Source organism: Amphibalanus amphitrite, unplaced genomic scaffold, assembly GCF_019059575.1.
Source record: "Amphibalanus amphitrite isolate SeventyFive unplaced genomic scaffold, NRLGWU_Aamphi_draft 000531F_arrow, whole genome shotgun sequence".
NCBI classification, from domain to species: domain Eukaryota; kingdom Metazoa; phylum Arthropoda; class Thecostraca; order Balanomorpha; family Balanidae; genus Amphibalanus; species Amphibalanus amphitrite.
The window spans coordinates 1-13,860 of NW_024882025.1; the positions used below are offsets into that span (position 1 = coordinate 1).

General features: G+C 48.1%; 1 protein-coding gene across 1 annotated transcript; it reads left to right on the forward strand.

Annotated features, from left to right (window-relative positions):
- Positions 1-317: 317 nt before the first annotated feature.
- Positions 318-13,381, forward strand: LOC122393354 (the record flags this gene model as incomplete). Its single annotated transcript, XM_043389296.1, has 11 exons — positions 318-501; positions 1,138-1,272; positions 3,948-4,630; positions 4,878-5,081; positions 5,789-5,847; positions 6,344-6,454; positions 8,205-8,293; positions 8,472-8,578; positions 9,142-9,182; positions 9,423-9,549; positions 12,388-13,381. Coding segments are annotated over 11 exons (1,800 nt in total), but the record flags the coding sequence as incomplete, so codon positions are not given.
- Between the last annotated feature and the right edge of the window lie 479 nt (positions 13,382-13,860).

A 13,860-nucleotide genomic window follows, 5' to 3' on the forward strand; every position in this document is an offset into this window, starting at 1 on the left:
TAGACCCCACACCGTGATAAGAGCCAATCGACCTGCGACCTGTGCCCACACTGAGTCAACCTTAAGTTCAGTCGTGCTCTGTAGCGGTTCCACGGCAAACATTGAATATAACTGCTGCCGACTAAGGCTGAACAATGGCGTCTATTGAATACTGCTGCATGTTATCATGGTCTATGTACTTCTAGGGGCCGATTGGCGATTAACCAGCCTTTCCAACCATTTAGAGGGGTCACCTTTCGAATTTAACTTTCAAACCACCCACCGGTTATCCGCTCATAATACTCGTATTGACGTGATGCTCCTGCATCGTTCCGCAGCACCTCTATCTGACCGGTAACCGTCTGAGGTCGCTGCCCGACTCCCTGGGCAGCTGCCTGCCCTTGCTGACCTACCTGGACGTGCGGGACAACCTGCTGGACACTGCCGGCCGCTATCTCAGCTGGCACACCTGCAGGTGCTGCTGCTGCAGGACAACAGGATATCACCTGCCGCCGCAGCTCGGTATGTGTCGCAAAGCAGCGGTTATCAATGCACATAACTCTTAGAATTTTATTTAGTGTGATGGCTCACCATGTTGGATACCAAAGTCATTAAAGTCTTGCTTATTTGTATTTATACCTAAATTGCAGTGCCATTGGGTGTTCTTGTAGCTAGACAAATGGGGAATTGTTCGCTTGCTTTTTTATTAGCAGCAGCGAGTCTCCCAAAGAATGGAATTGATTAATAGCCACATTTTCCGCTATGCACATCTCGCCTGATCGCCGTCCGTTACCGAGCGGCTCTCATATTGCAGTCGTTCGTCATAACCGTCAGCCACAGCGCCGCCATAAAGAAGGCCGTGTCGTGAACACGCTCCCCGCTGCAGCAAGGAGCGATATCAATCGAATCCGAATTTCAATCTAGGCCCCAATCACCATTCTGAACAACTCATAAAGTTCAGCGATTGCAACAGACTCGTCAGTAAAAAGACGTCCTCAAACTCGTCATGTCTTTGAACGCTGGTATGCTGAAATCAATACCAGCGGCCACAGCGTTTGTCGCCATTCTGAATTCCGCTGACACATTATTTACGGCCGGATGGAATTCGCTCCCGCTCCGTCTCACTGAGCTTCCGCTCCTTTCTCGCTGGCTCGGCAGCTCTGTTGACGCGACTGCAGTCAGTCAGCTACTCGGGCAACCCTCTGCTGTTTCCACCGGACGAGGTAACCCAGGCCGGCTGGCCGAGGGTGCAGCACTACCTGAGAGGACTTCTAACGGACGCCGACAGGGCAGGTATATATGTGGGGACGCTGTATATATTGTTAAGGGTAGGTCTGGGTGATCTTCTGTGATCGTATATCATGGACAGGTTTGAAGGCGTCTGTCAATATCCGACTCTCTCTCTCTCTCTCTCTCTCTCTCTCTCTCTCTCTCTCTCTCTCTCTCTCTCTCTCTCTCTCTCTCTCTCTCTCTCTTCATCTCTTTTCATGCCTCTTATTTCTCTCTTCTGTGTCTCTCTTGTGAAATATTCCCCCAAAACATCGTTCACGCATAAATACACGCCCGCGCATTAGTAAATCCACACAATTCACTCTTCCCACTTCATCTATTTTCCACTAATGAATTCCGACTTCGCGCGTTCAGGGCTGAGCTTCTGTCTAAGTGAATGTCAATGAATGCAAAGCTCGTTTCAATATGTATCAGCTGTTCAGAATTGCTAATTTCTTGGACGAAGGCTCACGCACGACGAGAGAGGGTGCAGAGTTCTCATGGGCTTAACCTTCGCCCTGGTGGGGGGGGGGCCATTTTGGCCCCCCCCCTGTGGTTTTTCAGCGATAACTCAGAAACCACTTGAGTTAGCGCCCTGAAACTTTGTATAGCTGTTTATTCAACATTTTTACATCATGTCCTTTTTTGGGGGGTTCGGGTCAGGTCAGGTCAGGTCACAAGGTCACCAAAACTGACACCACCTCTAAAAAAGTTCAAAGCTCTCTCAAAGGCACAGCTTTTATCCGATCGATGTAAAATTTACAGTACTTGAAGATGTCGCCCAGCTCTACAAAATGGCTATCTCGGATTTTTTATAAATGTGACCTAAGGTCAGGTCAGGTCATCGCTGCTCCCCATTATAAGTCAATGGGAAAATCGAAAAGTAGTTGTTTTTCAGCTAAATCGGGCGTGATTGTTCCTATATTTCGTTATTGAAGTGTCTTGGGTCAGCAAATCACAGCCCATGTGAAACCATTTGCTTGTGACCTCGCTGAGGTCACGCTAGGTCATCTCCCTGGTCACCAGAGGTCACCAGCGGTTTTTCTGCACTTACTTGTTATTGAATAGAGATAGAGACTCCGTTCGACGTTTATCGTGTTTGTCTCGTCAATGCGGATCGAATGATATGCAGCATGACCTATTTCGGTAAGGTCATGACCTTGACCTGAGGTCAAATTTTCAAAATGACCTTTCGAGGTCAAACTATATATCATTCGACGCGTCTCGACGAGCCAAGCACGATGGTGCATGAATCGTTTCTCTATTTTCTCGTGAATGCATGCTATAGTTAAAAACATTTTCAACGAAATTTGCCAAGTTGACCTTGCATGACCTCTGTAGGCCAAACCGTTGAGCTGAGGTCAAATCTGACGAACCTTGGCGAAAGAGCTTGAAAAGAGCTATCGATTGCTTTTTTCCGCGGCTCTCTAGCTCTTCTAGTTTCCGAGCTACAGCGGAATATGTCCGGCAACACCGAAAACACTGAAATTTGACCTATGATGACCTCTAGCGACCTCAATATTGACCTTAGCGAAAAAATGACCGAAATACTTTCGAACGTACTTGTTATGGGCTTTCGTTTGCTTTTTTCCGCGTCTTCCTAGCCCTCTTCGTTTTCGAGTTAGACGGGGGGGGTCATTTTGGCCCCCCCCCACCAGGGCGAAGGTGGCTCAGACCCACACCAGGGCGCGGGTTAATGGCTTAACGTTCTTCAGAAACGCAGCCGCGAGCATGGTGTCTCCATAATTTCTGCATCAACGGCCTCATAATTTCTCCATAATTTCTGCAATCTGCATCGCAGAGAAGCTGGCTGTCGAGTTGAGAGGCCATGACCAAGAGTTCATGCAGTCTAGTTTGCTTACCAGATTCAACATAAAACACATTTCAACTTTGCAATGAATCTGAATTGACACTTTGGACTACCCGCTAAACCTACTGCAGAGGCTCCGTCCAATGCATGTCCTCACACCCACCCACCGCATATTATGGTGCACAAACCAAGTATCTCTGGCCCCGCGACCCTCGGCTGCCGACCTCACACGCTCTGCGGACCCTGGTGTGTGCCGACAGAGAAACTTGGTCTCCCTCGGGTCCCCGCTCCTTCAGCCAGTGACAGCTCTGCTAACTTTGTCTTCATTCTCAAAACTTCCCGGTGGAACATACGGGACGGCTCGGTTTGTCACAATGTGTGTTATGCGACATGACAGCGTCAGCTCACGGGGTACTGCTGCATAATCCTGCAAAAAATAATAAATATGTCTTTTAAGTATTTTTTTATTCATTTTGGCAAGACTAATCTACCTTGCGCTAATTGTCATAGCATACAATGTCGTGTCAGATAATCGATATAGCCCTTGACCAAATGGAATTACCAGCAGTAATGAAGAGAACTAAATTCTCCGAAAAATGTTACTGGCGCTTGCCATGACTTAACGTGGCATGCATATTCCTAGAACGTATGTAATCCGATACGTCGCACATGTTGTATTTATTATCAACCTTACATCAGAGCGACAATACATTTGATATATCTTTAAAAGCAGGCATGCCGTTGTCTAAAAGGAAATCAAGAAAAAAGACGGTTTCAAACATTTAAAAAAGTCGTCGTCCAAGTGGCTGCATACGAGAGGTGTGTCGAAACTATGCCTTTGTGAAGCCTTGGGCTTTTCTTTAGAATATTTTTCCGATTTCATTTGCAGCCATCAGTGTACAATCGATTGCGATTCTGAACGAAGGCACGGAGCCCGCTCGACCGACAGACCGCCGCACTCTCAACGCTACAAACGACCCAGCCCGTAGCGTCAGATTCTCCGAGGGCAGCGCAGATCACTGCACTGCTGATCCAGGAGACAGCCGAGATCAGCGTGTTTTCGATCGAGGGATCAACAGGGATCAGGGCACTTATGGTGCGCAGGATGATAAGGATCAAAGCGCTACTGGTGCCAGAGACACGAGCAAATCCTCTGGTACTGAAGAGAAACAGCGACTCAGCGAAAACCCCAGCGTCGAAGAAGATGAAGAGGAAGCGAGCGAGGAAGGAGAAGGTGAAGCAGAGGAGGAGGAGTATGATGAGCGTGGTGTCAGTGAAGTGTCTGCTGAGACAGCGGCGCTGGACGTATCGCCCTGTGCCGACCCGGCCGGTCAGACCTCCGCCGGCCGGTCCGCGGGTGACCCTGCTGGCGGTCAGAGGCGGACGCTGCGCCTGGCCGTCTCGATGCCCGGCCTGGAGGGCCAGGCAGGTAGCGCGCTGGTCAGCGTGCCTGTGCCTCCTCCGACCGAGCAGCAGCGGCAGCAGCAGCAGCAGCGGCCCGGACCGGCCGCCGGACCGGACGATACCGGCGCCGAGCGGCGGCAGCGGACGGGAGAGACGTCGCCGAAAAAGGTGGGCATCCACAGTCAGGCTAGTTTTGGACAACTGCTGGCCGCCCCTACCGAGACCCAAAATTATTTCAATTATTTTGGAACAATCTTGACGATGAGTACTAGACGAAAAATCGCTGCAGCTTGTCCTGTACTGTATCTCATATACCACTGATCCCTGAAGATGCCATTCCTCTCACTGCACCTTATTCATTTTTTCCGATTGCGTACCATGCCTGTGTAACTGCACAGTGTCTGTTTTGGGACAGGTATACCTCAGTCCTGGCGCAGCGGCGGGCCAGAGGCGGGCCGTACCTCTCCGTCTGGTCAGGTTGGAGCCGCCTCTGCCGAGCCAGGAGACCGGACGGCGGCCAGAGGTCAGGGTCAGGTCAGCCGAGCACCATCTGAGCGGGATCAAAGAAACCGACCGGGCTTCTCGGCACCCTCGGCGGCGTCAGCAGAGGACCAAAAAGGTAGGTCAGAGAGCTCAAAGAGCTCCAGCAAAGGCAGGATCGACTACCAACTGGTTCACCACGGGCCGGCCTATAGATTCGGCGAGGAAATTATATAACCTCCCATTGCTTGATGTTTATATGCAGAACGCAACACGCTGGACATGCTGTTTGAGGTCCAACAAGGCACCTTCATAACTTATGCTCCATTGTTTAATGTTTGACTTCTGAAAACCGCGCCAGGCCCAGTCCGACTTTATCAGCTACAACGCTCAGCAGTTGAAACCAGCTAATAAGTTCAGTCAGCCACCGAAAATTGGATTCACTGTCCAAGTTAGGATATATCGCGTTTGTCACAACTTCTGTCACCCGCCGCGTCAAATTTGTGCTCGCCCGTTACCCTAGAGAAACTCGACCGTATACGCCGCGTCTCACATTAGACACAAAGGAAACGAAGCCCCCGTCGCAACATTGGCATTCGAGCTCGGCACACACGGGCAAAGTTTGCCGCCAACAGTGGGGCCGGCCGCAAATGGCACGCCGCCGCGCTTCCACCGTCTCCGCGGCGCCGTAAATGGCCTCCCGGCTGATTGGCGGCCTCCCTGAGGAGGTCACCTTTTAGTGTATGCCGGCTAATGGAGCCCGGGGGAGAGGCGCGTGAACTCGGCGCCGCCGATGATTTCTCATGTGACATTTCCAGCCCGCTGGCGATTTGTGTTTGCTTTCAGACTAGGAAAGTGTCCAAATGGGAGCAATCGGCTGAGGAGACGACTCGTCCCGCTGCGAGGTAGGAAAGGCAATGTGGTGTTGAACCAACAAGCAGTGGCCTTTACGTTCGCAAGGACTAAGACCTTGTAGTTGTTTCCTAATATGCTTACGTTTGAGCGCCTACTATGGGAAATCATACCACTCTGTTACCTGAAATCCTGATAGCAAACATAAACATAGAACAGCAAACGGGTAGGATTTTACGTGCCTCATACCTAGCATGGCAGTAATGAATAATGATGAAACGGACAATGATTTTACTTTTATAACCTTATTCAGGCAGCCATAACGACTTCTTGCAGCACATTCCGATGGAAGCATCTTTGAATAGCAAAATTCATGCATCAAATATGCCTTATGAGTTGTTCGGGAAACTGCAGGGAGTGAACAAAAAAGTTTCTGTTTAGCGCAGGTCTTTGCTTACCGTTTTGGCCGGCCTGTGCCGTCCGTGTTCAATCTTTGGCAGCCGTGGTGGTCTTTGATTCGCGGAGTTTTGACCGGTGTTTTCGTTCCAGGGTACCTTGTTTCCCTCCGTGTCCCGAGTTGCAGCTCGAACCCGACGACCGACAGCTCCAGCTCAGAAAACTGGAGCGACAGCGGCGGCTCTGGCTTCTTCAGAGGCAGAGGTACGCAGAAAAGCAACGCAAGTCTGTTGGTATAATTGTGATATTTCGCCAACTTCACGGACATTATTGCGGAGGCATACGCACGCATTATTATTGATAATAGTTCAGGCCCATTTTTCTGCTCTTCGGTTCAAAAGATCCATACGATTGAAGTGCTTATTATTAAATGCCCGCGCCCCGTAGGGGGGGCCGAAACGGCCCCCCCTGTCCTTTTCGGTCGATATCTCCTAAACGGCTGGAGATATCGCCACCAAACTTTCAGGACCCCTCCGGGCATCAATTTTACACATTGTGACCAAAAATTTTTCCAGAGGCTATGATAGGTTGGCCACAAATGACGTTAGAATGACGTCATGTTCTGTCATTTTCGACCGAAAAAAGACCTTCGCGAGAAGACCTGTCAGGCCTACAGCTTTGAAGATACAGAAAAATGATCAAGACACAAAAGGTGTAGAATTGACAGGGCTACAAAACTGCTATCTCGGATTTTTGAAATTTTTGAGTTTTGACCCAAAAAAATCAAAAATGCATTTTTTTGGATATATAAGCCAAAAAATCCAAAAAGTTTTTTGATTTTCGAAAAAACCGAAATATATGTGATAGTACCTACCGTCTTCTATCTACATACCAAATTTCAGATCGATACCTCGTTTTTTAGCCAAGTTATAGCGAAAAAACTGTTCAAAAATGATGACGTCAAATTTTCAAACTCAATTTTTGGCAATTCTAGACCTCGTAGAGCAAAACAAAGACCACCATTGGACTCCCCGTGACAAGCTGCATCGAATCGATACCCATTTTATGCAAAAATATCAACTTTGAAATTTGACCTAATTTGACCTGACCTTGACCTGACCTTCACCAAAACGTGACCTAGGCTGGCCCCAAAGGCTACCTAACCCACATAATCGCATTTGTCATGTAAAATAGACCATAAAACATGTATCACACGACACTTTCATAATGTGACCCCCGGTGACCTGACCTCACTGTGACCTGACCTGGTATCAGTGACCTCAGATAGCAAAGTATGTGTTTGACGAACAATGTACCATCGATGGTTTTCAATAAATTACCAATTTACTCGATTTCACAACACATTTCTTGAAATGCCTGTGAACGGTGAAAATCTGACCTTTGACCTGACCTGTGACGTCATCGGTTTGACCTAGGTCAATGAAATTTGGTCACAAGGTAGTTCCCGGGTGGGGCTATCGAACACCGTTTGAATTTTGAAAATCGGCCGGTAACTTTCCGAGATCTTAGGGGGGGGGGCCGAAACGCCCCCCCCCCTACGGGTGGTAGGGTCCGCCGGTAGCCCTACGGGGCGCGGGTTAATACAATACAATACATCAACCAATGATGATTGCCTATCAATTAGGTACTCTTATGTAAGGTGCCGCTGTTGCTTGATACTGCAGGCTGTTCGATGTTTTTCATGTTAAGGTAAGTTACGATCAATGGAACACAATATTAAAATATTTTGCTTAAAATTGCTATTGTTAGGGAATAGCTAAATATTGTTATTGGAACAGATATTGAAAGCAATATTTTGTAATTAAATGCTGCCGTTCTTTCCAATGTGTTACGATTATGTAAATGCCAGGAGAGCAGCGATAAAATCATCGAAAAATAATGAAACCTTAGCATTGTTTACAGCGAACACTGGAGTGTCATGTATCTGATGTCCTACTTACCTACAGTTTACAAATGTGACAAAAAAGACCGCCCTGTTATTTTACCATTTCAGTGATACGATATTTCTGAGTAATTGGAGAGAAAAGGCGAGAAAGATGCAGAAAGAGCTGTTCTTCCGAACCGTGAAATACGCATCTGACGGTAAGCACTTATCAATCAGCACGATGCATACATTCCAGTTTCGTCCAAGAAACGAAAAAATGAATTAGCGTTTCCATTGTCACTACTACCATACCATTGTTAACTTGCTTGCATTAGCGTTACTTCATCTAAGGGCGATATATATGTTATATGATGTGATTGCTCTCGCCCGTTGCAGGTCTACGCTGCGGTCCGCTGGTCACCCCTTACGACAGTCCGGGCCGCCCGCTCTCGGCCGATCCATTGGTGGCCCACTGTCCACCCGAGCCGGGACAACCGACTCAGGTGAGGGTTAGTGTCCGCCCGAGCCGGGCCAACCAACTCAGGTAGGGTCAAATTCTGGTCACCCACTGTCCGCCCGAGCCGGGCCAACCAACTCAGGTAGGGTCAAATTCTGGTCACCCACTGTCCACCCGAGCCGGGACAACCAACTCAGGTGAGAGTCAGTGTCCGTTAGAGCCGTGACAACCGACTCAGGTGAGGGTCAGTGTCCGTTAGAGCCGTGACAACCGACTCAGGTGAGGGTCAGACTCTGCTAGAGCCGGGCCAACCAACTCAGGTGAGCTCTGAGGGTTAAACAAACCACTACATTTAGACGCACGCTCCGATTCTAGAATATGTTTCGGCCGATTTAAATAGAAATGCTGCCTCACCGATAAGCTCGAAAAGATACTTCCGCCCCTTATTCACATACGAGTTTTCTTTTATTGGCATTCTGATCCGTGAATTGTAATGGTTCAAGTGTGTTGGGTTCTTATAAGTTATAATAGCATGTGGATTGTGGCTACAATTTGTGTTTGCGTAAACCGATGTGGGCTGAGAATGCGTTTCATTTTGCACTGTTGCAGCCGGATGCGCCAATGAACGTCAAACGCTCCTGGGCCGAACGGTAAGTTGTGCTGCATGAGCTAACGCTGACCTGGCCGAAGTAACTAGTCGATATGACTTGATCTGCAAGGCACGTTCTATAGCTTCTGAGATAATCGCTACTGATTTAGAAATTAATAGCCAAATGAAGGTGATAAGCTTTTCTGAGGTTAGAATTTGATGTAACTTAGTTGGGCGTCATTCGATCTATCGATTATTATATCTGACCATTAAAACATTTATCCATTTCACTGTTTTCCAGAGTGCGTGACGGCGATCAGCTGCAGCGGGACGTCTCGGCAGTGGTGCGCCGCATACAGTCGGGTCAGCTGCGTCCCGCCTCCAGTCCACGCGGCCAGCTGAGGGAGTCCTCCCGGCGACTGCTCGAGGTAAGAGTGCCTCGGGGAGAGGATCATAGAGGTAGATGGCGGTTTTTGTGGGGTGGTGAGGAGATGCGGGAAGAGCGAACTTTGGCTGACTTGCTAGTAGTTCACAGAAAATGACGTTGGACGGTTTTTGAACTCCCCGTAGCAAACAATGCGGTGGGCCCATGTCTGTGATATGACCCATGTCACTACTTTTCATCACAAGAGCTCTCATCACTCCCTCTTTTCCATCCTCAGGACAATCTAATTCTCCACATTCCTCAACACACCGAGCCCCCTGATCAGGGATAGACGGTCACCTTCATCCGACGTGAGTGGCTCCTCAGGGGCATGCTCACTGCGGTGGAGTGGCCGCTGCGGGACTGGGTGACCTGTCCACGTGACGGTCGCAGTCCCGGTGATGCACCAGGATGGCGTCTCAGGCCAATGTTTCCCCTGATTCCATGCATTCTCTCGATGATGTCTGCAAAGGTTTCGCTAAACCGAAAGGCCAGCCCTACAAATCAAAACAAAGAATAACTCTGGTGGATACTGTTATGACCTTCATTACAACTCTCATAGATCTATAGACACCAGGCTGGAATGAATATTTTATTAGCTGACATAACCCCAATCGTGCAGGCTCAGTTATTATTCAACGGGTCTCGCTGCCACCCTCGGCCAGGAGCTGCGAGCGAAAGACAGCGTCATCTAGGGTGGCTGTAGTTCCTTCTACGATTGTGTGGTGACGCTAGTGAGCAGGCAGCAGCGCTGGTCTGAGTGCCTGGCCGAGCCCAGCCGTCTGTCGCTTTTCGTGTAATGTCTCTCCAGTGACCTGCCTATCGCTGCCCCTACTGACAATGCTGAGATAAAGGCGTCAGAGTTTCATCGCCCCAGCTGACATCAGCTGAATGGTGCGATTTCATTGGCCGAGAGGGCACCATTACCGTCCAATGAAGACGCTAGCTCAGGTCCTATGAGGGTAAAACGAGAGCCACTGTAGGTCAGACAGGACAGGATTGACTCTGTTGAATGTTATCTAGGATCTAGGGTCGCCGCCAAGCGTCAGTTTAGAGTTTGACCCAGGCTAAGTAATCTTTTTTTAACCCTCGCCGGCCGGGAGGGGGGGGGGCGGCATAGGTTTTTTTTTTCGCGATACCTCGGAGCACACCGGAGATGGAAAGCTGAAACTTATCATACATGCCCTTGCTTCAAGACGGATCTTGTGAAACCAACGGTATTTTCAGGCCAGGTCAGGTCACTGACCTATGACGTCATAAGTGAATCTCTGCACGGTATTAAAACGTCGCATTTTCGCAACACCGTCAGTGCCAGAGCGGAGCTTTCACAGGGAGATGAAAATTACAGGACCTAGTATCCTCCAGAGATCTCACAACTTGTATATCTTGGATATTTCCCAAAGAAAGGTCACATGAGTTCAGGTCGATCACGTGACCTCAACATTGTAATTTGGGGAAATACTGTTATTTAATTTATTACATATGCTATTAACTCTGATTTTAGCGCCGAGAATGATCTAAAGCTATCTCAAACACACGGAATCGTCATTTCATGTATGTACTCCTTGTAAGGTTTGAGTTTTGTTTGATGCTTTAATTTTGCATTGTTGACCTTGCGTGACGTCATCTATGACGTCACTTAGGTCATAGGAGTTTCTGGTCAATTACTCGCGATCAAATTGAGCTAGCGAGTTGGGAAAGCTACCAATGGATTTGAGAAGACTGCACCGTATCGAATGAAATGCTATATGACCTCCTTCGACCAATTTCGTGACCTGAAGGGCTCTGAACTTACATTGACCCGAGATCAACACCTAAGATGACCTCACCCGAACAAAAAGTATGCCATTCGGCGCACCGTAGCTAACCAAACACGATGATGCCAAAATCCTGACTCCATGTGGTCGTTTAAGGCGAAGTTATTTACCAAAAGACCTCACTTGACCTGACCTCAGAAGTCAGGTCAAGTGATCAGGTTCACCTAAAACCTTAAAATCGGGTATCAGTCGCTGCGTTCTGTATGGCGCACACGTTCGTTTTTTTTTTTTCCTCAAGGCTCCAGCTCAATTAGGGGCGAAACGGCAAGGAGGGTCATACCAAACTATCGATCAATAGTATGTACAAAACCAATAGGTTCGGCGAGGGTTTAATTTGGCGAGACGAGGCCGCGGTACCGATCGTTTGGGTGCCGAATTAACTATTTCAGAATCAAATGTCAAGGCCATGACGGTCTCAGATGAACTTAATGCTTAGCTATTTTGGACATTCTGTCTCTTCTATCATTTGAAATAGTGGAAATTTAAACCTCTCATGAGCTTGAAGTTAATTAAAGCAACAGTTAATTATTTAATACGTTTTGGTGTGAAAATAAACTTTGCGACAAAATAGGTACCCTCCAAAACGACCAAACAGCACCACTTGAACTGACCTTTTAGATTGCAATAACTGGTTATTCTTAGTATAATTTACGCGGTGCTATTTTATGGTCATCGGATACTTTACTCGGAATCGACTAAAGGTCAAGTTGACAGCCGGCCCATAACCATGCTTTTGCTTCTGTCATGTGACGGGGACGAGCTGTTCGCCCCTGGCAGTGTTTTGTCTTGCTATGTTGACAGTAAACAACAGACAGTATGCGTAAACAAACTACACTTGAATAGACGCTACAAGCAATCCATCTGTGTTTCAACAGCCTGCGTTGTCTTTATATCTCACCATGAGCCATCGTCATGTTTTGATGACCGCATGTCAGTGTACCCCGCCATGTTGCAGTGACCTTGCTCCGAGTTCCGATGTTTCGCCGTGTGACTCATGTGTTTGTGTGTTTATTTACACGCTGCAGCTGGAGTCACTGCTGAAGTCACTGGAGCAGTTCCGGCTGAGGCATCCGCTGCCACGATAAACCGTCAGGAACGATCAGTGGTCAGTTTCGGTGCGAGAACAGTACAAAACAAATTCAGCAGGTACTCCGAATCGTTTGATTACGTTTCCGTCTGATGCTGCAACAATTTCACTTCTACGAATCACATATTGTATGCTACCAAAGTGTCACATGTCATATATCCAGCCGTGCAGGCCGCCTCCGTCCAGCTAAATGTGTGTCACGTCAAATAGTATGTGTCATGTTATGCGTCCTGTGCTATGCTATGCGTTGTCCCTTTCACACGTCCTTATGACGTCACAACTCGCGTGCTCGTGCACTCACTGCGCCGTTGCCATGGCTACCAGAGAGAAGTTCGTGTTTACACCTGGAACTGGAAATAACTTTCTGTTATCGGTATCCAAAGCGGCGCGCTGGCCGCCGCTCCCAAGGAGTGGCGGTCGCCGGTCGACGCCCGTCATCTGCTTCTGTATACTGATTCTGTCAGCAGTCTGGGGCGGGGGAAGGGTCACGGATATAGGGAGAGGGGCCCTGCAATTGATAGAAGGGGGAGCGACAGGAGAAATCATGGGATCTTTCGCGGTCGGTGAATGAGCGGGCTGACATATTGGTGTGGGTGCTTGGGCCGGTATGCGTGTTGGGCAAACGGACCAGAACAGCATTCAAGCTCGTGTGTTTAATTCGCAAACAACCCGATAAGTTTCGATGCATGTGCGTGTTTTCAATAGGTGCTGGTTTCACATGCAGTGTAGGATAGGCATTTAGCAGGCATTCGTTGATCCTCATCCAAAGACTTGATTTCCAATAATGAATTTGATCTAAAAGTGCACTATCCGATGTGTTTCATCACCCATCACTCATGTTTGCATGAACCTGTCATTTGTCTGATGAATACATGCACTGTGGGTGGGCATTTGAATGAATACCAATGAAAAGATAATTACATGTAAAGGAGCATCGACCCGAGCGTCCTTCTTCTCCGTGTTACCTGACCCGAGGGCCGAGGCAGTCCAATGGAGTCCGAACAACTAAACGAACGGTAGAGTTTAACTTCTTTAGTCATTGTCTCGATTCGTAAAGATTCACAATAGTATACTTTTTCCCCATATTACCAATTGATTCCTTCTGTGAAACTACTCCATTGATGGCCATTTTTCGTCGATGATTGCTTAGTTTCATATTCTTATTTACCTCTGCAATCGTCATCACATATAGCATATATTTAGTTACGCATCTCTAAGCCTATAGATAAATCAAACGATAATGTCACGAAAATCTTCTATCAGTAACCATTTACCATACCCATTGCCTGCCTCCCTGAGCACCTTATTCTCGTGGTCACGTACCGAATATTATGCGCTATGATATGGATAATGGACCTGTTTGTGTGCCGTTATGCTCCTGTGGTCGGCGGTAAGAGCCGGATCCCAAGGG